Source organism: Dendrobates tinctorius, unplaced genomic scaffold (genome assembly GCF_039654945.1).
Source record: "Dendrobates tinctorius isolate UK_male_01 unplaced genomic scaffold, ASM3965494v1 ptg000077l, whole genome shotgun sequence".
NCBI classification, from domain to species: domain Eukaryota; kingdom Metazoa; phylum Chordata; class Amphibia; order Anura; family Dendrobatidae; genus Dendrobates; species Dendrobates tinctorius.
Window position 1 is genome coordinate 914,774 of NW_027361745.1, and position 27,313 is coordinate 942,086.

General features: G+C 47.5%; 1 protein-coding gene across 1 annotated transcript in view; it reads left to right on the top strand.

The window, feature by feature from the left end:
- Window positions 1-27,313, top strand: part of LOC141096657 (vomeronasal type-2 receptor 26-like) — a 92,618-nt gene that overhangs the window by 21,456 nt on the left and 43,849 nt on the right. Inside the window, exon 2 of the mRNA XM_073583369.1 lies at window positions 20,646-20,769. Within this exon, the coding sequence (XP_073439470.1) occupies window positions 20,646-20,769 (124 nt within the window). The remainder of the gene's footprint in view (window positions 1-20,645; window positions 20,770-27,313) is intronic.

Sequence of the window (27,313 nt, forward strand, 5' to 3'; positions counted from 1 at the left end):
CCTCACCCCCAATCCTGGAATGCATGGCCCCCTCATCCCCCAATCCTGGTATGCATGGCCCCCTTACCCCCAATACTGGTATGCATGGTCCTCTCAACCGCAATCCTGGTATACATGGCCCCCTCACCCTTCAATCCTGGTTTGCATTGCCCCATCACCCCCAAACCCCCAATACTGGTATGCATGGTCCCCTCACCCACCAATCCTGGTATGCATGGCCCACTAACCCCCAATCCTGGTATGCATGGTCCTCTCCCTCCCAATCCAGGTATGCATGGTCCTCTCACCCCCAATCCTGGTATGCATGGCCCCCTCACCCCCAATCCTGGTATGCATGGTGCTTTCAACCGTATTTCTGGTATGCATGGCCCCCTCACACCCCAATCCTGGTATGCATGGCCCCCTCACACCACAATCCTCGTATGCATGGTACCCCTCATCCCCCCTATCCTGGTATGCATGGTACCCCTCATCCCCCAATCCTGGTATGCATGGCCCCCTCACCCCCAATCCTGGCATATATGGCCCCCTCCCTTCAATCCCGGTATGCATGGCCCCCTCACCCCCAATCCTGGTATGCATGGTCCTATCACCCCCCAATCCAGGTATGCATGGTCCTCTCACCCCCCAATCCTGGTATGCATGGCCCCCTCACCCCCAATCCTGGTATGCATGGTCCTATCACTCCCCAATCCAGGTATGCATGGTCCTCTCACCCCCCAATCCTGGTATGCATGGCCCCCTCACCCCCAATTCTGGTATTCATGGTCCTCTCAACCGCAATCTTGGTATGTATGGCCCCCTCACACCCCAATTCTGGTATGCATGGCCCCCTCACCCCCCAATCCTGGTATGCATGACCCCCTCACCCCCCAATCCTGGTATGAATGGCCCCCTCACCCCCAATCCTGGTATGCATGGTTATCTCACCCCCCAGTCCTGGTATTCATGGCCCCCTCACCCCTAATTTTGGTACACATGGTCCTCTCAATCGCAATCCTGTTATGCATGGCCCCCTCACCCCCAATCCTGTTATGCATGGTACTCTCAACCACAATCCTGGTATGCATGGCCCCCTCACACCCCAATCCTTGTATGCATTGCCCCCTCACCCCCCAATCCTGGCATGCAGGGCCCCCTCACTGGTATGCATGGTCCTTTCACCCCCCAATCCTGGTATGCATGGCCCCCTCACCTCCAATCCTGTCATGCATGGCCCCCTCACTGGTATGCATGGTCCTTTCTTCCCCCAATCCTGGTATGCATGGCCCCCTCACCCCCAATCCTGGTATGCATGGTGCTTTCAACCGCATTCCTGGTATGCATGGCCCCCTCACACCCCAATCCTGGTATGCATGGCCCCCTCACACCACAATCCTGGTATGCATGGTACCCCTCATCCCCCCTATCCTGGTATGCATGGTACCCCTCATCCCCCAATCCTGGTATGCATGGCCCCCTCACCCCCAATCCTGGCATATATGGCCCCCTCACCCTTCAATCCCGGTATGCATGGCCCCCTCACCCCCAATCCTGGTATGCATGGTCCTCTCACCCCCCAATCCTGGTATGCAGGGCCCCCTCAGCCCCAATCCTGGTATGCATGGTCCTATCACCCCCCAATCCAGGTATGCATGGTCCTCTCACCCCCCAATCCTGGTATGCATGGCCCCCTCACCCCCAATCCTGGTATGCATGGTCCTCTCAACCGCAATCTTGGTATGCATGGCCCCCTCACACCCCAATTCTGGTATGCATGGCCCCCTCACCCCCCAATCCTGGTATGCATGACCCCCTCACCCCCCAATCCTGGTATGCATGGCCCCCTCACCCCGAATCCTGGTATGCATGGTTATCTCATCCCCCATTCCTGGTATTCATGGCCCCCTCACCCCCAATCCTGGTACACATGGTCCTCTCAACCGCAATCCTGGTATGCATGGCCCGCTCACCCCCCAATCCTGGCATGCATGGCCCCCTCACTGGTATGCATGGTCCTTTCACCCCCCAATCCTGGTATTCATGGCCCCCTCACCCTCAATCCAGGTATACATGGCCCCCTCACCCTTCAATCCTGGTATGCATGGCCCCCTCACCCCCAATCCTGGTATGCATGGTCCTCTCACCCCCCCATCCTGGTATGCATGGTACCTCTCATCCCCCTATCCTGGTATGCAAGGTACCCCTCATCCTCCAATTCTGGTATGCATGGCCCCCTCACCCCCAATACTGGTATGCATGGTCCTCTCAACCACAATCCTTGTATATATGGCCCCCTCACCATTCAATCCTGGTATGCATGGCCTCCTCACCCCAAAACCCCCAAACCTGGTATGCATGGTCCTCTTACCCCCCAATCCTGGTATGCATGGCCCCCTAACCCCCAATCCTGGTATGCATGGTCGTCTCACCCCCCAATCCAGGTATGCATGGTCCTCTCACCCCCCAATCCTGGTATGCATGGCCTCCTCACCCCAAAACCCCCAGACCTGGTATGCATGGTCCTCTTACCCCCCAATCCTGGTATGCATGGCCCCCTAACCCCCAATCCTGGTATGCATGGTCCTCTCACCCCCCAATCCAGGTATGCATGGTCCTCTCACCCCCCAATCCTGGTATGCATGGCCCCCTCACCCCCAATCCTGGTATGCATGGTCCTTTCATCCGCATTCCTGGTATGCATGGTCCTTTCAACCGCAATCCTGGTATGCATGGCCCCATCACACCCCAATCCTGGTATGCATGGCCCCCTCCCCCCAATCCAGGTATGCATGGCCCCCTCCCCCCCAATCCGTGTATGCATGGTCCTCTCAACCGCAATACTGGTATGCATGGCCCTCTCACCCCCCAATCCTGGTATGCATGGTACCCCTCATCCCCCAATCCTGGCATGCATGGCCCCCTCACCCCCCCTATCCTGGTATGCATGGCCCCCTCACCCCCTATCCTGGTATGTATGGTCCCCTCATCCCCCAATCCTGGTATGCATGGTACCCCTCACCTCCCTATCCTGGTATGCATGGCCCCCCTCACCCCCCAATCCTGGTATGCATTGCCCCCTCACCTCCCCTATCCTGGTATGCATGGCCCCCTCACCCCCTATCCTGGTATGTATGGTCCCCTCATCCCCCAATCCTGGTATGCATGGTACCCCTCACCTCCCTATCCTGGTATGCATGCCCCCCCTCACCCCCCAATCCTGGTATGCATGGCCCCCTCACCCCTCAATCCTGGTATGCATGGCCCCCTCTCCCCCACTCCTGATATGCATGGTCCTCTCACCCCCCAATCCTGGTATAATAGTACCCCTCATCCCCAATCCCGGTATGCATGGCCCCCTCACCCCCCTTATCCTGGTATGCATGGCCCCCTCATCCCCCTATCCTGGCATGCATGGTACCCCTCATCCCCCAATCCTGGTATGCATGGTGCCCCTCATCCCCCAATCCTGGCATGCCTGGCCCCTCACCCCCAATCCTGGTATGCATGGCCCCCTCACCTCTCCTATCGCGGTTTGCATGGTCCCCTCACTCCTTTTAAAAGTCCAAAAAAAAGAAAATATTTATACTCACCCTTCTTTCCTGTACTCCAGCGCTGTTCTGCTGGAGACCGTGGCTGGAGTGCGGCCGGAATCGCGCTGCGCATGCGCGTTCCGGCGCCATTTTACTGATGACACACTTATGTCTTCAGTAAAATGGCGCCAGATTGTGCTATGCGCGAGCGCGATTCCGGCCCGGCGCCATATTGCTGAACACACACTGCAAGTGTGTCTTCAGTCAAATGGCGCTGGATCGTGCATGCGCAGCACGATTCCAGCCGCTCTCCAGCCCCGGTCTCCGGGCGAAGAGAAGCGCCGCGGCCACGCTCCTCCCGGACAGGTAAGTATGTATGTATGGCGTCGGACATGGCAGTATAAAGTGTGTACGGTACCGCCATCTCCGGCGCCATACACAATTCTCACCGCTGGCTGGCCTCACTCTGTCTGGAGCCAGACAGCGCAGGCATGTCGCGCTTGCGCAGTCTATAGAGGCTTCAGACAGAGGGACGCTACCCCGATTATATTATAGATACTAACTGAAGAGCCCGGTGCTGCCCGGGCATTGTAACTAACAACGGTTAGTTATAACAAATTATAATGATTATTTCTATATATATAAAGCTTAGTGTAGAGCCCCGCCCATTCCACATAGCCACATTCACTATAATAACCCACATCATCCCATCAGCCAGCGCCGCCGGACTACTACCCCTAATATCCCACATCATCCCGTCAGCCAGAGCCGCCGGACTACTACCCCTAATATCCCACATCATCCTGTCAGCCAGAGCTACCGGACTACTACCTCTAATATCCCACATCATCCCATCAGCCAGAGCCACCGGACTACTACCCCTAATATCACACATCATCCCGTCAGCCAGAGCCACCGGACTACTACCCCTAATATCCCACATCATCCCGTCAGCCAGAGCCACCGGACTACTACCCCTAATATCCCACATCATCCCGTCAGCCAGAGCCGCCGGACTACTACCACTAATATCCCACATCATCCTGTCAGCCAGAGCTACCGGACTACTACCTCTAATATCCCACATCATCCCATCAGCCAGAGCCACCGGACTACTACCCCTAATATCACACATCATCCCGTCAGCCAGAGCCACCGGACTACTACCCCTAATATCCCACATCATCCCGTCAGCCAGAGCCACCGGACTACTACCCCTAATATCCCACATCATCCCGTCAGCCAGAGCCGCCGGACTACTACCCCTAATATCCCACATCATCCTGTCAGCCAGAGCTACCGGACTACTACCTCTAATATCCCACATCATCCCATCAGCCAGAGCCACCGGACTACTACCCCTAATATCACACATCATCCCGTCAGCCAGAGCTACCGGACTACTACCACTAATATCCCACATCATCCCATCAGCCAGAGCCACCGGACTACTACCCCTAATATCCCACATCATCCCGTCAGCCAGAGCCACCGGACTACTACCACTAATATCCCACATCATCCCGTCAGCCAGAGCCACCGGACTACTACCCCTAATATCACACATCATCCCGTCAGCCAGAGCTACCGGACTACTACCACTAATATCCCACATCATACTGTCAGCCAGAGCCACCGGACTACTACCTCTAATATCCCACATCATCCCGTCAGCCAGAGCCACCGGACTACTACCCCTAATATCCCACATCATCCCGTCAGCCAGAGCCACCGGACTACTACCCCTAATATCCCACATCATCCCGTCAGCCAGAGCCACCGGACTACTACCACTAATATCCCACATCATCCCGTCAGCCAGAGCAACCGGACTACTACCCCTAATATCCCACATCATCCCGTCAGCCAGAGCTACCGGACTACTACCACTAATATCCCACATCATCCCGTCAGCCAGAGCAACCGGACTACTACCCCTAATATCCCACATCATCCTGTCAGCCAGAGCCACCGGACTACTACCTCTAATATCCCACATCATCCCGTCAGCCAGAGCCACCGGACTACTATCCCTAATATCCCACATCATCCCGTCAGCCAGAGCCACCGGACTACTACCACTAATATCCCACATCATCCCATCAGCCAGAGCCACCGAACTACTACCCCTAATATCCCACATCATCCGGTCAGCCTGGAGTCAGAACCAGAGCACTGAGTGGAACGGTCCTAACTTCCATACTGGGGATCCCTTTAAGAGAGGCCTGTGGTGAGAATCAGAGCGCTGAGGGATTTGCCCTAACTTCCATACAGGAGATCCCTTTAAGAGAGGCCTGGGTTCAGTACCAAAGTGCAGAGTGGATTTTCCCTCACTTCCGTACCGAGAATCCCTTTAAGAGGGGACTTAGGTCAGAAGCAGAGCGCTGAGTGGATTTGCCCTAACTTCCATGCCGGGGATCCCTTTAAGAAAGCCTGGGATCAGAACCAGAGCACAGAGTGGATTTGCCCTGACTTGCATACCAGTGATCCCTTTAATAGAACCCTGGGGTCAGAATCAGAGCGCCGAGGGATTTGCCCTAACTTCCATACAGGAGATCTCTTTAAGAGAGCCTGGAGTCAGTACCAGAGCATTTGAAGGCAATTGCCCTAACTTCCATACCAGAGATCCCTTTAAGAGGGGCCTGGGGTCAGTACCAAAGCGCAGAGTAGATTTGCCCTAACTTCCATACCGGGGATCCTGTTAAGAGAGGCCTGGGGTCAGTACCAAAGCGCAGAGTGGATTTGCCCTAAATTCCGTACCAATGAACCCTTTAAGAAACCCTGGGGTCAGAACCACAGAGCTGAGTGGAACGGTCCTAACTTCCATACCGGGGATCCTTTTAAGAGAGACTGGGGTCAGTACCAAAGCGCTGGATGGATTTACTCTGACTTCCATACCAATGATCCCTTTAAGAGGGAAGATGTGCCTATGGGATGGAGGATGTGTGATGGGTATATGGGCACGGGAGGGGGGATTCATTTCTGTCATGTGCTCTCTGCTCCTTTCTGGGGGTCAGACAATGGCTGGGAGCTTATGTTCCCGGGGATGCTAGATTTCTCCCACCATGCAAGTGTCTGCTGAGGTGTTGTCAAGTGGGAAAACTGTTGGTCATAGAAACCAATCACAGCTCAGCTTCTTTTGAACAGCTCTGGTGAAATGAAAGATGCTTCGTGATTGGTTGGTGACACACTCACACACATTCAATTTTATAAATAGAGATGTCATCATATACGGCCTCTGTCATTCCCATAGCCATCAATATGAATTCTGGATGTAAACTAATATATTTTACATACTGATTTCATCTACATAATTTCTTACTTTGTAATTCATTACCTGTATTTCTGTTTTAGTCTCACAGAACAAATCCAAAATGAAAATCATAAACCCCAAAAAAACAGAAAATAAAGAAAAATGGAGAATGTAGGAGCCCAAGAGATGGTAATAGGGATAGAGAGTAGAGATGATCGGGTCCCTGCTTATTCGGCAAGCTATGGCGCTATTAATGTACCTATTAAAATGTAGAAACAAAAGGGGAAAAACCCCGACCCAGGATAAAAAGGATTCAACCTGCAGTAGCCGGGATCAGAATCTATATGAATACAAGAAATACTGTCATGAGGGAAAAACCTGTGCTCCGATAGATTGCGCCTAGGCACCAAATACCGGCAGTGTAATCCTGGCTGCATGGAATCAGAGGAGTATAACATATGTGGCAGCATGATGTCACTGCCAGTAATGGGCACATACAGAGAAATCAAATGTGAGAAGAAAATAAAAGAAACGTTCTCACCCAATCAGATGACCGTATGGAGGGGAGTAGTAAATCTTGTGTTGTAGATTGATCCTCAGTCAATTAATTGTACATGCAATACCCTGTAGGCCCCTATTGTCTACAACTACCCCTGTGCTAACCATGCCCTGCACTCTCCCTCAGGTGGTGTCCCAACGCGTTTCATTCATAATCATCAGGGGCCTTGCTTGTAATAGGAGATAAAGTGCTAAGTGCTGAGCTATAGACACGTGGTCCCTCCACTCTCTATGCCAGTCTGCAGAGAGTGAAAGGAAGGACAGGGCTGATTTATATGGGAGATGATGCTCAGAAAAACTCTCCATTTCCTCTAAAGAAAACTGTCGACGTAACATAGTATAGTATAATCTCCTCCATGACACAGGTGGGCGCTTCAGGCTTATATAAGGTGCTTCCGATCCATGGAACCCATGCTGTGGCGGTTCCTGGGCTGCTAACCCACCCCTTCAATGTGTCCAAAGTACCCAGCGCTTGTGTATTGTGCTTCCGGCTCCTGGAGCTCTCGTCACATGATTTTCCAGGCCATTTAGTCCGAATTTTTATCACTCTTCAATATGTAAAAGGCGGATAAGTCCAGGTGCGCAGACCTGTTAGTATGTACGTTATGTATTCATAAGGAATTGAGCTTTTATTTAGTTCCATGTTTTTTCTTTCAGGTCTTATACAGACAAGAATGGTTTTTATTATAGGACATTAATATGTTCACTGGGCAGAAAGGAGAGCGGGATCACGCCCGGATGGTCTTAGCTTAGGCATACCCAGTGTAGCGGTTATATGGAAAGGTGAAGGAGGACTACATCGGACACAAGGTTTCCCGATAGTTATCCAGTGTAGTAGACAGTATTCAGGGAATGCGATAATTATAATACATGCTGGCGGCAATGACCCCGGTAAGGTAAAAGTTGGCGACCTGTTGTCACTCATGAAACAGGATTTATCTAGATTTGGGGAATATTTCAGCAAATCTACCATAGTGTGGTCAGAAATAACGGAGAACCGTGAAAACAGAAAAAACCTACATAAGAAAAATCCTCCAAATGGTATAAAATAGAAATGTTATTGAGTCATATCTTAACTCCTTTACCCCCAAGGGTGGTTTGCATGTTAATGACCGGGCCAATTTTTACACTTCTGACCACTGTCCCTTTATGAGGTGATAACTCTGGAACGCTTCCATGGATCCTGGTGATTCTGACAGTGTTATCTCATGACATATTGTACTTCATGTTAGTGGTAAAATTCCATTCATATAACTTGTGTTTATTTGTGAAAAAAACTGAAATTTGGCGAAAATGTAGAAAATTTCGCAATTTTTCAACTTTGAATTTTTATGCCCTTTAATCACAGAGATACGGCACACAAAATACTTAATAAGCAACATTTCACATATGTTTACTTTTACATCAGCACAATTTTGGAAGCACATTATTTTTTGTTAGGAAGTTATAAGGGTTAAAAGTTGACCAGCGATTTCTCATTTTTGCCACACGATTTTATTTTTACGGACCACATCACATTTGAAGTCACTTTGAGGGGTCTACATAATAGAAAATACCAAAAAGTGACAACATTCTAAAATCTGCACCCCTCAAGGTGCTCAACACCACATTCAAGAAGTTTATTAACCCTTTAGGTGCTTCACAGGAATTTTTTGAATTTTTAAAAAAATGAACATTTAACTTTTTTTTCTCAAAAACATTACTTCAGGTCCAATTTTTTTTTATTTTACCAAGGCTATCAGGAGATAATGGGCCCAAAAGTTATTGAGCAATTTGTCCAGAGTACGCTGATACCCCATATGTGGGGGGGACCACTTTTTTGGTGCATGGCAGAGCTCGGAAGGGAAGGAGCGCTGTTTGACTTTTTCAACGCAAAATTGATTGGAATTGAGATTGGACGCCATGTCGCGTTTGGAGAGCTCCTGATGTACCTGAACAGTGGAAACCCCCCACAAATGACACCATTTTGGAAACTAGACCCCCCCACGAAACTTATCTAGATGTGTGATGAGCACTTTGAACCCCCAACTGCTTTACAGAAGTTTATAACGTAGAGCCATAAAAATAAAATAATCATATTTTTTTCACAAAAATGATATTTTTGCCCCCAATTTTTTATTTTCCCAAGGGTAACAGGAGAAATTGGACCACAAAAGTTGTTTTGCAATTTGTCCTGAGTAGGCTGATACCCCACATGTGGGGGTAAACCACTGTTTGGACGCATGGCAGAGCTTGGAAGGGAAGGAGCACCATTTAACTTTTTCAATGTAGAATTGGCTGGAATTGAGATCGGACGCCATGTTGCGTTTGGAGAGCACCTGATGTGCCCAAACAGTGGAAACCCCCTAATTCTAACACCAACCCTAACCCCAACACACCCCTAACCCTAATCTCAGCCCTAACCCTAGCCCTAATTCTAACCCTAGCCCTAGCCCTAACACTAACCCTAACCCTAATGGGAAAACGGAAATAAATACATTTTTTTCATTTTATTTTTTTCCCTAACTAAGGCTACGTTCACATTTGCGTTTTTTTGCACTGTGTTTTTTGCTCACACAAACACATTAAAAAATCACATACAAATGCATACAAACGCTGTGTTTTTTGCATCATTTTCGTGCGCATGCGTTTGCATGCTTTTTTTATGCGTTTGTGTGTTTTTTTGCACATTGTTTGTCTTCCCCAAAAAAAAACAGATAACAATCTTGCAACACACACCACCAATGGGACATCGGTGGCGATGTGGTATGGTAATATATAGACCCTGTCTACTGCCGTATTCTTCACATTTGCTTGATTTTTCTCATGTCAACTTGGATGGCTCCCAGGCTTTTAAAAACTCAGACATGGGCCGGAGGTTGTATGGCAACCAATTTAATTTCCATATGCCACGGCCTCTTCCCCACACCGAAGCTCCGCCACTGCCCTTTGTAATGGTTGGGGATGAGGCTTTTCAAATGTGTGCAAACCTACTAAAACCCTACTCCAGCCGTGACTTGGACCAAACCAAAAAAATCTTTAATTACAGGCTGACCAGGGCCAGAAGAACTGTAGAGTGTGCTTTTGGGATTCTTGTCCCAGATGGCGAATTCTCGGCACAGCCAATAATCTTAAACTTGAAACAGTGGATGAGGTAGTGAAGGCGTGTGTGGTTCTTCATAATTTTGTGATGGCTAAAGAGCACCCGACCTTTGAACTCGATGATGCTGCTCCTAACCCACTGCCTGAATTAACTCAGCACCCTCTCAGGTCATCAGTTGAAGTTGGCCAAATGAGGGACCAATTTGCGGCCTACTTTATCTCTGATGTAGGACTGGTGCACTGGCAAGATGAAATGGTGTAAAAATGTTTTCGTGTGTGTATGTTAATGAAAAACCTGTTTTGAGACCTGTACCGTGTGCACTATGTCTTTTTACGCTCCAATAAAATAAACAACTTCCCATGTATACCTGTGAATTCATGATGTTCTCACACCTGGGCAGGTAAATACACATACGAGTTAAACTGCAGCATCGCTAGTCTGCGTGAAATATATTGGTACGTTAGCGACGCTGCAGGTTAAACATCATATGTGTATTCACCTGCCCATGATTGATAAATAGTTATGATACTAGGCCTGTTTATTGGCCATAGGCGTGGGTATTGGCAATATGATGTGGATTTTACCCATCAGTTGATTCAACACACACTTAGTAAGAGTATGTTGTTAATTGCAAGGTATATCTATAATCCCCCTGGCCTAGTATCATAATAAGTGAAAAGAGGATGGTAAAAACAGCCCATCCTCAAAACACTTTTTATGACACTTTGCAAAGTTTAAGGCGCTTTGTGTGTATGGCACAGTGTGTGTAGGTGGCGCAAAAAATATTACTCAAACTTTGTTATGTTAAACCAGAAATTTAAATTTATTTTTAAGCAAACAAATTATAAAAAACTTTATTTTTTTCTGCGTTTGGTGGCAGATGGTAGCAAGTTGGGGGTGTGCAGTGAAGATGAACAGCTTATAGTGGATGAAGGTGTTTTAGGGGAAGGGGCAACAAAACTTGTGGGGGAAGGGAGGCCAATGATGGGTATGGAGCTAGACACACTAGGAGGAGAGGACAGAGGTTCAGCGACAGTGGTCCTAACTATTTTTTGTCTCCTTAAACTGGCCTGCCTGGACCTCCTTGGACCCAATGCCTGCCTTGATTGTTGGCCCCACCAGGAACTTGGGTCAAATAAGGAATGTGGGTCCCCCATCTGCTGCTGTGGCTGCTGCTGCTGTGCCTGCTGCTGCTCTGCCTGCTGCTGCTGTTGCTGCTGCTGTGGCTGCGGCTGATGCTCTGTGGTGGCGGTGGCGGTGGCAGTGCTCGCCTTGCAGGAGGACTGGTGGCGGCAGTGATGGTCCAGGTTTGCGGAGTGGTGGTGGCAGGGCTAGTACATATTATAGTGTTGGCGGCAGGGCTGTTCCACGTTTGAGGAGTGGTCACGGTGGCTGTGCTCCAAGCATGCATTGGGGTGGTGGTGGTGCTCCAGACAGGATCAGCGCTTGCCATGGTGGTGTCGGTTAAGTGACCAGCAGCACTCAGACTTGTGGTGGTGTAGCGGTGGGTGTCCTGACTTTGAATAGAGGTGTCCGTGCAGTGGTATGCAGCACAAGTCGGTAGTGAGGTGCAGCGAGTCAATGGTGGCACAGTTTGAAATGACACCACTGACTGCTGCCCGTACCGATTCTGCTGCATAGCCTGCAAGAAAGCATTGTTGCAGGCCTGCAGCACACTCAGCTGTTGCTCAGGACTAAGGTGTTCCGCCATGCTCTTTTCAATTTTACTAAAAAAATGGTGCGCTGGTCTGTTGAGGTCGGCCTCCAGATGGTCAAGGCGCTGTTCAACAGAGTGGAAGCGGTGTTCCATGTGGTTAAAACCATGTTCCATGAGTGAAAAACCGCTTTCCACTCTGTCTGACAGCGACTTGAGGCTGGCATTAAAGGCCTCGCTCAAGTGCATAAATTCGGGCAAGACATTCCTGTCCAAGGCCCTCTGCCGCTGGCGGGTAGTGCCCGCATAACCAGTGGAAGAGACCTGGGACAGGGAAACACCTGATTGACCAGATTCCTGGTCAGCAGCTGTCCGTGTTGCAGATGTGCAAGGTGCTTCCTGGCTGTCGGATGGCTGAGACGGGTCCGAGGTCGTCCGATGAAGGACCGCTCCAGGGCCAGGTTGCAGGGTGCTGCTCCAGGTGCTGTGGAAGAAAGGAAAAACATTACTATCATGCATTTACAAGAAGCATCAGCTGTGGAATAGAAAAACAGATTAATAAAATTAAAAACCAAAAAATTATAATACTTACGCTCTGGTGGCAAGGACCGGTCTTAGGAACTGCAAAGCTTGATAGTACTGGTATTTTGTTCTGGTCCTTGCCGCTGAACAACTGCGAACCTGCCCCTCAGCACGAACATCAGCGTTGAAGCGGTCCTTGATCGAGCGCCAACGTGTTCGGACTTTGTTCACTGTTGGAAAAACAAACAACATTTAACAATTGTGTATGATGCACAATATATGCTATCATTAAACCCAACAGTGCCATCACGAACACGAGTCAATGCGGCACAATACAGCAATACAATACCCAAAGCAGTCACTGTTCAGGCAGATGACACTGTTGGGTTTCCTGCTAGAATATATCTAGCAGGAAACACAACAGTGCCTTCAAGGACAATAGTTACTAAAGGAAATACTTACTAAACGCCTTTTTGGAGGTTGCAGGGGCGCTGTCCCAGCCATCTATCAACTCTGCGGCCACCTCATTCCATAGCCACCGGGTAACCACATTGTCCTTGTACAGCTGGTCACGGCTGTCCCACAGTGGGGCACACTCCTGGACCAGGCGGATAAGGTGCTCATTATCCACGTAGACGCCTTCATCCTGTTGTTGAACCTAGAGAAAAAACATTCATTGGAATATTTGAATTTTGTGTGAATAAAAAGTTAAAAAAATCCAGAAAAGAGGAAAGATAGAAGATAAAAAATAAAGGAAATTACAAATCATTTGATACTTACATTCCGTATCACCACCGGGACTTGGCTTGGCTGCTCATGCTGTTCGCCCTCACTAGTCGCGTCCGCTGAAGATGACGATGTCTGGAAAAAAAAAAACATTAGCTATTTTGAGAAGCAGCAGATATACTTACCAAATGCACGAAAATAATCACCTCACGGTCTTCTTGCGCCAGTTCCTGCCGGGATGGGGAATATTCAGATTCAGAAGACATACTGCATGAAAAAATAATACAAAGCATTAGTACATATACAATTTAAAAGGACAGGCATACAGATGTAATAATACTCACATTCTTGCCGCTGAAGCTGGAATTGAAATTGGTGTCTTCTTTTGCAGTCTGTCTGCTCTCCAGTCTGTCTCTATAGTTGTGGTACAGTTCTGGCAGACACCTACTTTTATATAGACATGATTTTTTTGGAGGGGGTGGGCTTTATCATGTGTCCTGATAATCTTGACCTAGAAAAACGCATGCGCAAAAAAACGCATACGTACGCATGCCAATGCGCATGTATGCGCACCCATAGACTCTAATGTTAATTTTTTGCTCAAAACATGCGCATCCGTGCGCATGCGTTTTTTTAAAGCGTTTGGGAGGATCAAAAAATGTAACATGTAGCATCTGGAAATTATGGACGCACACTGGAAAAAAACGCAGCGCACGAAAAACGCATACAAACGCATACCAATGCGCACCAATGTTAAATATAGGGAAAAAAAATGCTTGCACATGTATGCGCAAAAACGCAGCGCAAAAAACCCAAGTGTGAAACCAGTCTAAGGGGGTGATAACGGGGGGTTTGATTTACTATTTATGGCGGTTTTTATATTTGGCAGCTGTCGCACGCTAAAAGACGCTTTCTATTGTAAAAATAGTTTTTGCATCACCACATTTTGAGAGCAAAAATTTTTCCATATTTTGACCCACCGAGTCATGTGAGGTCTTATTTTTTGCGGGACGAGTTGACGCTTTTATTGGTACCATTTTCGGGCACGTGACATTTTTGAATCGCTTTTTATTCCGATTTTTGGGACGCAGAATAAACAAAAACCAGCGTTTCATGAATTTCTTTTGGGGGGGTGCGTTTACACCATTACGCGTGCGGTAAAATTGATAAAGCGGTTTTATTCTTCGGGTCAGTACGGTTACAGCGATACCTCAATTATGTAGTTTTTTTATGTTTTGTCACTTTTATGCAATGAAAACAATTTTATATAAAAAATAATTATTTTTTGTATCTCTTTATTCTGCGAGCTATAACTTTTTTATTTTTTCGCTGATGATGCTGTGTGGTGGCTCGTTTTTTGCGGAACAAGATGATGTTTTCAGCGGTACCATGGATATTTATATCCGTCTTTTTGATCGCGCGTTATTGCAGTTTTTGTTCGGCGGTATGATAATAAATAATTTTTTTGTTTTGTTTTTTATTTTTTAAGGGGTTTGCTAAAGGGGTTAACTAATGGGACAGTTTTATAGGGCGGGTTGTTACAGACACGGCGATACTAAATATGTGTACTTTTATTTTTTTTTGCTTTTTTATTTGCAAAAAATGAATTTATTAGGGAATATTTTTTTTATTTATTTATCGATTTTTTATAAATTATTTTTAAACTTTCTTTTTTAACTTTATTACACTGTCCCAGGGGGGACATTACTGTCAAGTGACAGATCACTGATCTGTCACATCACAGATCAACGATCTGACACAGGCGCTGCACAGGCTTCCATCAACAAACTGGAGCAAGTTCAGAAAAGAGCGACCAGAATGGTGACCGGTCTGCAAACCCTGTCTTATGAGGAAAGGTTGCAGGATTTGGGAATGTTTAGTTTGCAAAAGAGAAGACTGAGAGGAGACTTAATTGCTGTCTACAAATATCTAAAGGGCTGTCACATTGTAGAAGGATCAACTTTATTCTCATTTGCACAAGGAAAGACTAGAAGCAATGGGATGAAACTGAATGGGAGGAGACACAGATTAGATATTAGAAAAAACTTTTTGACAGAGTGATCAATGAGTGGAACAAGCTGCCACGAGAAGTGGTGAGTTCTCCTTCAATGGAAGTCTTCAAACAGAGGCTGGACAGACATCTGACTGGGATGATTTAGCGAATCCTGCTTTGAGCAGGGGGTTGGACCAGATGGCCCAGGAGGTACCTTCCAACTCTACGATTCTATGATTCTATGATTCTATGATTCTATGCCTGCGCTTTCCTGGCAGTGAGGAAGCCGGCTCCCTGCAGGCCCTAGAAGGTCCCTGCCACCATGCTGAATTCGGGGACCTGCAGAGAAGGAGGCCCCCAGAGCATCGCTGCACATTGCGCTGCTGCCGGGGTCTCAGGGAAGCACGAAGGGAGCCCCCTCCCTGTCGATGCTTCCCTAAACCCCCGGTACACTGTGATCGTGTTTGATCGCAGTGTGCCAGGGGTTAATGTGTCGGGGGCGGTCCATGACCGCCCCTGACACATAGTGTCGGGTGTCAGCTGTGATAATCAGCTGACACCTGGCCGTGATCAGCGGTGCTCCCCCCATGAGCGCCGCTGATCGCTATGACGTACTATGCGATCCTTGGGGATTAAGTCCCAGGGGATAGTACATCATACGTCAGAAAGGGGTTAAAATATTCTAAAAGGGATAACAATACCCACAAAAAAATGAAAAAAATGAAAAAACAATCAAAACATTGAGCAGATGGAAAAATTACATCCAATAATAATGGGAAATGTACAACAGCTTGTAATAGTATCCCAGAATAAAGAAATAACAACAAAATGCTAAAAAATGCCAGGAAAAATCAAACACTGCAAGAAACTGGAAGTTCTAACACATCGAACTGGATCTACAAGGTGGGTTATAGTCATCTAAGAAACAGGAACCCATGTGAATAAAATCATCAGAAATACAAATGATAATAGTCAGGGACCTGGAAGACCATTCAATCTGTTTGCACATCATGACCGGTCAGTAGGTGGACAAAATATAAAAAGTGCATGACAATAATAGAAAATATACAGTATATCTAATAATAGAATAATCATAGTCACCCAGGATTACAGCGTAGGTGTACGTTGTTTTCTCATCCATGCCCAATTATGTGCATTCAGTAAGGCCAGCTGTACCACAGTGGTTGGCCTATGGGTTAAATGAGGACATCGGTGGAAAGAAAGGAAATGGGCATGGATGGAGTTTTGTAGTTTTTTGGTTCTTGGACTGTACTGCACTGGGACTTTAAGGGAGTAGGAAAGGGTTAAAGGAAAGTGCGGGAAAGTTTTGGAGGCTGCTTTGTGTGAAAGGGTGTGGGTTAGTACAGTATATACAGGGGATTGGGCACGAAGAGGCTTGTCAGCCATATTACCTTCATCTTGGGGCCCAGTTATCCCGCCCCGTCTTTTATCGGTCTTTCTTTGATAGATTTGGATGTCACGGGCCGCTAGTCTTGGTGTAAGATGTGTGATGTCCCAGCCTCTGACTCTGTCCCAGACTCCACCGGGTTAACCCATCAGGTAAATGTATTGTTCCTGTCCACAAGAACTTGTCTATGCGCCTGTGGTTAGGTGGACCTTCACTGTGACTGTGTTGGCCATTGTGATGTCAGGGTGATATACTTCATATAAATGGCTCATTACTAAAGATGATTAAATCTTCTGAAATTCACGAGGTTTGTTGATTATTCTGAATACTATGTCTCCCAGTAAATTGAAAAGCCACAAATCGCTCTACATTAAGAGTACCGTTACACTAAGCAACGCACCAGTGATCCCGACAATGATACAACCTGGTAAGGATCGCTGGTGCGTCGCTACATGATCGCTACATGGCCGTTAAACAGGCAGACTTACCCAATGACACAGCAACGATCCAGCGATCCATAGAACGACCTCGGCGGTCGTTGGTACCTTGTCACACAGCAGCTATTCTGAACGATTCCAACCTGCGTCCCTGAGTTCTGCGTCACCAACGAGGTCGCTCGCTGGCATCAAAGACAGCGATGCATGCTGGCCAGTGGGACGCCAACGATGAAAAAATAGCTCAGGACATTCGAGCACGATCAGCGATATCCAGCGAGGGGACCGGTCGCCGCTATGTGTCACATGTAGCGATATTGCTGGCGAGATCGCTGTTGCGTCATAAAATCGGTGACACTTCAGCAAACTGGAGCAGTTGGCAGCAACTAACAGAATGGTTTTTAACAGGGAAAAATGAAAAATACTACATTTGGGTAATAAAAATGAAAAAAGCACATACGGAATGGGAGGAATAGGGCTAAGCAACAGCACATGTGAAAAAGACTTGGGTATACTAATAGATCACAGACTGAATTCGAGTCAACAGTTTGATGCAGCAGCAAAAAAGGCAAATGCAATTCTAGGATGTATTAACAGAAGCATACAGTCTAGATCACGTGAAGTCATTATTTCCCTCTACTCCTCTTTGGTCAGACCTCATCTGGAATATTGTGTCCAGTTTTGGGCACCACATTTTAAAAAAGACATCAACAAACTGGAGCAAGTTCAGAAAACAGCGACCAGAATGGTGACCGGTCTGCAAACCCTGTCTTATGAGGAGAGGTTGCAGGATTTGGGAATGTTTAGTTTGCAAAAGAGAAGACTGAGCGGAGACTTAATAGCTGTCTACAAATATCTAAAGGGCTGTCACATTGTAGAAGGATCAACTTTATTCTCATTTGCACAAGGAAAGACTAGAAGCAATGGGATGAAACTGAATGGGAGGAGACAGATTAGATATTAGAAAAAACTTTTTGACAGAGTGATCAATGAGTGGAACAAGCTGCCACGAGAAGTGGTGAGTTCTCCTTCAATAGAAGTCTTCAAATAGAGTCTGGAAAGACATCTGACTGGGATGATTTAGTGAATCCTGCTTTGAGCAGGGGGTTGGACCAAATGGCCCAGGAGGTCCCTTCCAACTCTACGATTCTATGATTCTATGATTCTCACTATGTGAGATGGGGCCTTTAGACTACAATTGCTCTGAAAAGACATGTAATACTCTGATGTCTCATAGGACTGCATCCAACACTTTTAAGCTTTTTAACACCAACACTGCCTTTGTAACAAATGGTAACCAGGTAATAACCAACACCAACTCAAACTGACGGTGTCGCTGTTAAAGGTAACATCCCGCTGTGATGGAGACGAGTGATGTGCTGTATATTCCATAATGTCCTCTGGTTCCTCATCACTTATATGATTGACAGAGGTAAAGGAGGCCATTTGTGACCTGCGTGTAGAAGTCCTACTGCCCAGATGGCTGGTGCCAGTCGCGGTGGTGGCGCTTCTGCTGCAGCTCCCATATTCTTAGCCATGATATGAGATCTACTTCTACACTGCCCCGTCCAGTGCCATTGTCATGGTTTCTTTTATCATAGATTTTGTACAACATGATATTACATTTTCATAATCTTTTCACTCTCTATGTCCGGTTTCACATTTGCGCTTTATGGCGCTGCGACGGCCTGCGCACGGCCGCCGCTAAGCCCCGCCCCCTGCCGGCTCCCTGCCCGCCCCATCCGGTCATCGCCGCCTACTATCGCACATGGACGCTTACGATCTACGCACCCTATCTTTAGCATAGGGTGCGCAGATCGTGCGCTGGCCGTGCGCTAGCAGGATTTTGCCGTGCGCTGCGCACTTTTGAAGGTGCGCCGTGCGTGCCGAAATGCAACATGCTGCATTCGGCGCACACGGGCGCACCTTCAAAAGTGCGCAGCGCACGGCCAGAGCATGATCTGCGCACCCTATGCTAAAGATAGGGTGCGCAGATCGCAAGCGTCCATGTGCGCTAGTAGGCGGTGATGACCGGATGGGGCGGGCAGGGAGCCGGCAGGGGGCGGGCCTTAGCGGCAGCCGTGCGCAGGCCGTCTCAGCGCCATAAAGCGCAAATGTGAAACCGGCCTTAGATGTGAAATTCTGACTGACACATATTACAGATTTTCTTGTTATGACTTGCATCAGCTTTCTTGTACAATAAGAATTAATTAAACCCCTGTGTAATAGTGAAGTAAATGTAGCAGGACAGATACCAGCTCTCCCATCTTATTGATCGCTCACACTGAGTATGACACTGCTTCTGCTGGCTCCTCTCATATCTCTCCCACCTGTCATTTGAATTTCTGTTTTCTTTACAGAATACTACTCTCATTGCCTTCAGAGCTCCTGTTGCACAACATGTTACTGTCTGGAGTAGTTTAGAGTTTTCTCTTCTGATATCTGTTGCTGAGCTGTGAGTGTTGCTGTCCTCTCAGTACTCTAAATAATTTTAACATGTCTACTGCATTCCCTGCCTCAGCTTTTATACTGCCTGTGATAGTCTGTCCTGATTGCCTGAGTTATACCATGTGATGAGGTAACTGCACGTTTGCACCTGAAGTCTTTTGACCCTTCTGTGACTAATGTAATCTTGTATAATGTGTAAAATGGAGGCGGCATTTTTGGGGGGTTTGAAGTAATAAAATCACACATTGCTTGCACTGTCTGGGACCTGCGAATTTCATAAAAATCATCACATATTTGATTTCTGATGATCAATTAATTTGTCTCTACTCATGACAAGATAAAGAGGGATTATTGGCCGTGTTAAATGTAACCATCAATTCTTACCAGTATAACTAATATCCATGAAATAAACCCATGACTGCCTGTGACTTAGGCAAAATGGCCGCAGCAGCCTTTTATTAAACATTGCCACAAACTTGGGGCGCTCACAGCCTTGGCACCCCGAACATTATATAACATTACCCAGCTGATAGGTCTGGTGCAGAGGCAGAACCCACAACCTTCCTAATCTTCCCCGGTCGCACCGCACCAGCCCAGAGAATGAGGTATTAATGACACTGAATTAGTACCCCTAACTTCACAGGACTTACGCCTCCAAGTTGCCTTGGACTGTCACAGAAGCCACCATACCCTACTAGTGCCTTCCCACCAAATGCCATAACCACTGGACCAGCCTCTAACCTGGACCTATCCCCCGCCGATGTGACAGGAAGAAGGGAGGGTGGGCAGCGGGATCCAGGGTGCAAGAGAAGGCAGGAACCCTCCCCTGTCCCTTATATATCCCCACACAACCCCGCCTCCAAAACTCCCTCCCACCAATCAGACTCCAGAACACCACCACAAATCCCTCCCATCCTGATTGTCACACAAGTTAACCCCTTCACTCCCACCCTCTAAATTGTCCTGCAGCCTGTCCACCCTGTGGCTCCTTCACTGGTCTCATTTATCAGCATTCAGTCTTTGTCCCTCCGGTAACGTTCTCATCTGTTTCTCAGGTCCCAGTATCCCGCTGCTCAGATCCCTGCTCACCTGGAAGCTGGAAAAAGGCGAAACCGACAATTCACACCTGCTGCTATGACTGCGTCCTGTGTCCAGAAGGCGAGATCTCCAATATAACCGGTATGTACAGTCTGAGGGGTGTAACTGGCATCCGGCACCTTCTTATAGAAGATGGGCTCCGCATCGTCCTCATTCACACAGTGCAGAGCAGGACATCACTCAGGGAGCGGTGTGCGGGAAATCAGCCCCTGTACTGTCTGCAGCGGTCACCACCCAGCACTGTCTGCACCAGTCACCGCCCAGCACTGTCTGCACCAGTCACCACCCAGCACTGTCTGCACCAGTCACCACCCAGCACTGTCTGCACCAGTCACCACCCAGCACTGTCTGCACCAGTCACCACCCAGCACTGTCTGCACCAGTCACCACCCAGCACTGTCTGCACCAGTCACCACCCAGCACTGTCTGCACCAGTCACCACCCAGCACTGTCTGCACCAGTCACCACCCAGCACTGTCTGCACCAGTCACCACCCAGCACTGTCTGCAGCGGTCACCACCCAGCACTGTCTGCACCAGTCACCGCCCAGCACTGTCTGCACCAGTCACCACCCAGCACTGTCTGCACCAGTCACCACCCAGCACTGTCTGCACCAGTCACCACCCAGCACTGTCTGCACCAGTCACCACCCAGCACTTTCTTCAGCGATCATCGCCCAGCACTGTCTGCACCGGTCACCGCCCAGCATTGTGTGCAGCGGTCACCGCCCAGCACTGTCTTCAGAGGTCACCGCCCAGCACTGTCTGCACCAGTTACCACACAGCACTGTCTGCAGCAGTAACCACCCAGCTCTGTCTGCAGTGGTCACTATTCACTGCCACCATCACTATCCAGCACTATTTGCAGTGGTTACTGCCAAGCACTGTCTGCAGCGGTCACTATTCACTGTCGCCATCACCGCCCAGCAATGTCTGCAGTGCTCACCGACCAGCACTGTCTGCAGATGTAACAGCCCAGCACTTTCTGCTGCGGTCACTATTCACTGTCACTGTCACTGCCCAGCACTGTCTGCAGCTGTCACTGTTCACTGCCGCTGTTGTAGAAATCGCAGGAACGTGGGATGTCGTCACAGACAGGAGGCAGATCAAGAGTTGACAAGTTTATTAACAACACGTTTACTCCACGCAGGGAGTGGGAGAGGAAGGGAGAGTGTTAGGAAGAAGGGATGAACTGGGAGCAGGTGAAGAGTCTTTGAAGGATGCGGGGAGTTCCCGCACTCATGAACGCCAATCACTGTGCTCAGTCTAGTGTAAGAAACCGCAGGAACTAGGTTTCACTCCCCGGTGTATACAGGTACTTGGCTAAGTGGCCCTAGCCTAGTCACCTTTTTCTCACTGCGCCACACGCACGTTACAGTCTGTGGTTTCAACAGCGGATCACCTCCTGACACGTAGATTAGCGGGGTACTGGCAGTCTGTCGACCACCTATCGTGGACCTGTATGCCAGGGATCTGTCAAGTCGGCCTGTGCCCACGGATTGCTCTGCTTCACAGCCGACTGCACCTGACTGTCCGCTTAGCTTTCCCGCCAGGACTCCATCCCTTTTCCCATGAGCAGTGTTTTTTAACCTGGTCTCATCTACTGTAGTCACATGCAAGGGTCGGTCCTTGTTGAAACAATGGTGACAGTGCCGGCAGTTCCGGAACTGGTGAGACAAAGGCACACCCGATCTTGCTCTTCCTCTTACATTCCACCTCTCTTTTTGCTCGACAATCCACGGGTGAGATTTTTCTTACCTTACGCAGGCACTCTTCCAGTCCTTGAACTATTTGTCACCAAACAAGCTGATCCTGATTGCATCGGTTAGGGGGTATGCATGCTGTGGATTGTTCGGAGTGCCGTAGGATAGAAGGAGCAGTAGATTCCACTGGAGCAACTGAATAAGGTTGTCCTCGAGGAATGGAGGACACATTTTCCCTATTGAACCGTCAACATCGGATTCTTCCTCCTCATATTCAGCAAGGACTGGCGGAACTATATCTGGAGCATCCAGTATCTCTCGTTCTCGGTCGGGATCTCTTGATAAGCAGGGTTGCAACATGTTTCGATGTACTATGCGCGTGGCGGCACTTTCCATTCCCTTAGGCTGAATCTCAGAAGGGTCCCTTAGCGTCAACTCTACGCTTCACCCGATACGGGTTCTTCTCCCACTGGGAATCTAGCTTATCTCGAGGGTGTCAGTCTTGTACTAGGACACAGTCTCCCGCCTGGAGAGCTGTCCCACGCAGAGGAGCGATCGTGGGATGTTCCAATTCTTGAAGCGTGCTCCTACCAGATGATGCAAAATCTGCAACCGATGTCGGTGTTCTCGAACCCAAGTGGACACCCATGTTCGTGGATAGTCCTCCTCGGGCTCTACTCCAGTTCAGTAATTTCTTTCCCTGGTCAACCAAACAGGAGAGTATAAGGCATGTAACCGATGGTGCTGTGTTATATACCCATACCAACTCAGCCACATACTCAGGCCATCGGGCCTTCATATCATCTTCCAAGGTCCTCAGCATTTGGATCATATGCGGTTAAACCGCTCGCAGGCCCCATTTCCTTGGGGATGGTAGGGTGTCATCCAAGACTTCCCGATCTGATACAACCAATGTAACTCCTCCATCACCTTTCCAAGGAAACAGGCGCCATGATCCGAGTGTATGCGCTTTGGACACCTGTACACCTGGATATAGTTCTTACAGATGGTGTATGCCGCTGATTTAGCAGTCTGATCTCACGTCGGAGTCACAACAGTAAACTTCGTGAACTGATCTGTCATCACTAAGCAGTGACCATATCCCTGATGCACTGGGACAATGGTCAGATAATCTATCATTAACAACTCTAGAGGAGTAGATTAAACTATGGCCTGTGTGGGGACCGTTTGTTCAGGTGGCTTGGCCAACTCGCAGTTCCGATATTGTTGACAGTTTTTAATTGAGGATGATAAATTAGTCGCTGTCACAAAATTGAAGGTATTTTCTGGTCCGAAATGAGCTCCTCTTTCTTGTGCCTGGGTAGACACCTGGGGCAACAATGTTTCAGGGATAACCAATTGCCAGGTGACACCCAGCTCCCATGGCAGTAGAACATTCCGGTACAGAATTCCTTCGCACAACTGTAATTTCTCCCACTGTCACAGCATCCGCAGAGTACCTGTTATGAATGGGTCACTGAGGAGAAAAAGATTAAACAAGCTAAGTCAGAAAACCAGAGAGGTTGGTAACTATGCAGATTGCAGATCCCTGATCTTAATCACACAGCTAGCAGCAACCGTGGAGCGTGCCTACGATGATCCTAGACGCTTTGTCACAGCCGGAGGACTACATAAGTCTAAAGCAAGAAAAGGGGAAAACTAACTGCCCCAGAGCAGACCCCAAAGGAAAGACAGCCCCCACACATGTATTGACGGTGCAACAAGATGAAAGCACAAACACAGGTGGGAAAATAGGCTGAGCAAACGATGGGGCCCAAACTAACTAGACAGAATAGGAAAGGAAAGACACTGTCTGCAATCTGCCAAAAACCCTACAAAAATAATGTCCAACACTTCTGATAGCAAAATTAGCCCTGAAGTCACTAGACTTCTCCCACTATATCAGCACTCTGAAATATTCTGAGACAGAGCAAAAGAGGCCAATCTAATAAAGGACAAAAAAAGCAAATTGGCAAATACAGATAAATAAGAGTGGAAATTCAGCACAGCGCCAGCCAGGGCTGGCTGACCACACAGAAAACTGAATAGACCAACAAAATCAAATGTGAACATTAGCAGAAAACTTAGCTTGAAATGACTGGAACAGAGCTGAAGACCAAGACCTGACAAGCAGAAGGAATCACCAGCACCAGAATAGGGCGTCGGCTGTCTTAACCCCTTCACCCCCAAGGGTGGTTTGCACGTTCATGACCGGGCCAATTTTTACAATTCTGACCACTGTACCTTTATGAGGTCATAACTCTGGACTCTATGGATCCCGGTGATTCTGACAGTGTTATCTCATGACATATTGTACTTCATGTTAGTGGTAAAATTTCATTCAAATAACTTGCGTTTATTTGTGAAAAAAATGGAAATTTGGCAAAAATTTTGAAAATTTTGCAATTTTCCAACTTTGAATTTTTATGCCCTTAAATCACAGAGATACGGCACACAAAAAACTTGATAACTAACATTTCCCACATGTTTACTTTACATCAGCACAATTTTGGAACCAAAATTTTTTTTTGTTAGGAAGTTATAAGGGTTAAAAGTTGACCAGCGATTTCTCATTTTTACAACACCATTTTATTTTTAGGACCACATCACATTTGAAGCCACTTTGAGGGGTCTATATGATAGAAAATACCCAAAAGTGACACCATTCTAAAAACTGCACCCCTCAAGGTGCTCAAAACCACATTCAAGAAGTTTATTAACCCTTTAGGTGCGTCACAGGAATTTTTTTGAATATTTAAAAAAAATGAACATCTAACTTTTTTTCACAAAAAAAATACTTCAGGTTCAATTTTTTTTATTTTACCAAGGGTAACAGGAGAAATTGGACTGCAAAAGTTATTGTGCAGTTTGTCCTGAGTACGCTGATACCTGATTTGTGGGTTGGAACGACTGTTTCGGCGCATGGCAGAGCTCAGAATGGAAGGAGCGCCGTTTGACTTTTTCAATGCAAAATTGGCTGGAATTCAGACCGGACGCCATGTCACGTTTGGAGAGTCCATGATGTACCTAAACAGTGGAAACCCCCTACAAGTGACCCCATTTTGGAAACTAGACCCCCCAAGGAACTTATCTAGATATGTGGTGAGAACTTTGAACCCACAAGGGCTTTACAGAAGTTTATAACGTACAGCGGTACAATTAAAAAATCATATTTTTTCCACAAAAATGATCTTTTCACCCCAATTTTTATTTTCCTAAGGGTAACAGGACCCTAAAAGTTATTTTGCAATTTGTCCTGAGTATGCTGATACCCCACATGTGGGGGTAAACCACTATTTGGGCGCATGGCAGAGCTCGGTAGGGAAGCAGCACCATTTGACGTTTTTGGCTGGAATTGAGATCGGACATCATGTCGCGATTGGAAAACCCCTGATGTACCAAAACAGTGGAAACCCCCCACAAATGACACCATTTTGGAAACTAGACCCCCTAAGGAACTTATTTAGATGTGTGGTGAGAACTTTGAACCCCCAAGTGCTTCACAGAAGTTTATAACGCCCGGGCGTGAAAATAAAAAATTTGTATTTTTTCCACAAACATGATCTTTTAGTCACCATTTTTTTATTTTCCCAAGGGTAACAGGAGAAATTGGACCCCAAAAGTTGTTGTCCAATTTGTCCTGAGTATGCTGATACCCCATATGTGGGAGAAAACTACTGTATGGGAACACGTCGGGGATCGGAAGGGAAGTAGTGACGTTTTGGAATGCAGACATTGATGGAATGGTCTGCGGGTGTCATGTTGCCTTTGGAGAACCCCTAATGTACCTAAACAGTGGAAACTCCCCACAAATGACCCCATTTTGAAAACTAGACCCCCTAAGGAACTTATCTAGATGTGAGGTGAGCACTTTGAACCCCCAAGGGCTTCACAGAAGTTTATAATGCCAGGGCATGAAAATAAAAAAATCATATTTTTTCCACAAACATGATCAATTATTCCCCAATTTTTTTATTTTCCCAAGGGTAACAGGAGAAATTGAACCCCAAAAGTTGTTGTCCAATTTGTCATGAGTACGCTGACACCCCATATGTGGGAGAAAACTACTGTATGTGCACACGTCAGGGCTCGGAAGTGAAGTAGTGACGTTTTGGAATGCAGACATTGATGGAATGGTCTGCGGGTGTCATGTTGCCTTTGGAGAGCCCCTAATGTACCTAAACAGTGGAAACCCCCCACAAATGACCCCATTTTGAAAACTAGACCCCCTAAGGAACTTATCTAGATGTGAGGTGAGCACTTTGAACCCCCAAGGGCTTCACAGAAGTTTATAATGCCCAGGCATGAAAATAAAAAAATCGTATTTTTTCCACAAACATTATCAATTATTCCCCAATTTTTTTATTTTCCCAAGGGTAACAGGAGAAATTGAACCCCAAAAGTTGTTGTCCAATTTGTCCTGAGTAAGCTGACACCCCATATGTGGGAGAAAACTACTGTATGGACACACGTCGGGGCTCGGAAGGGAAGCAGTGCCATTTTGGAATGCAGACTTTGATGGAATGGTCTGCGGGTGTCATGTGCGTTTGGAGAGCCCCTGATGTACCTAAACTATTGAAACTCCCAACAGGTGACCCCATTTTGGACACTAGACCCCCCCACGGAACTTATCTAGATGTGTGGTGAGCACTTTGAACCCCCAAGTGCTTCACAGAAGTTTATAACGCTCGGACGTGAAAATAAAAAATTTTTTTCCACAAAAAAGATATTTTTGCCCCCAATTTTTTATTTTCCTAAGGGTAACAGGAGAAATTGGACCCCAAAAATTGTTTTGCAATTTGTCCTGAGTAGGCTGATACCCTACATGTGGGGGTAAAACACTGTTTGGGCGCATGGCAGAGCTTGGAAGGGAAGGAGCACCATATGACTTTTTCAACTCAGAATAGGCTGGAATTGAGATCA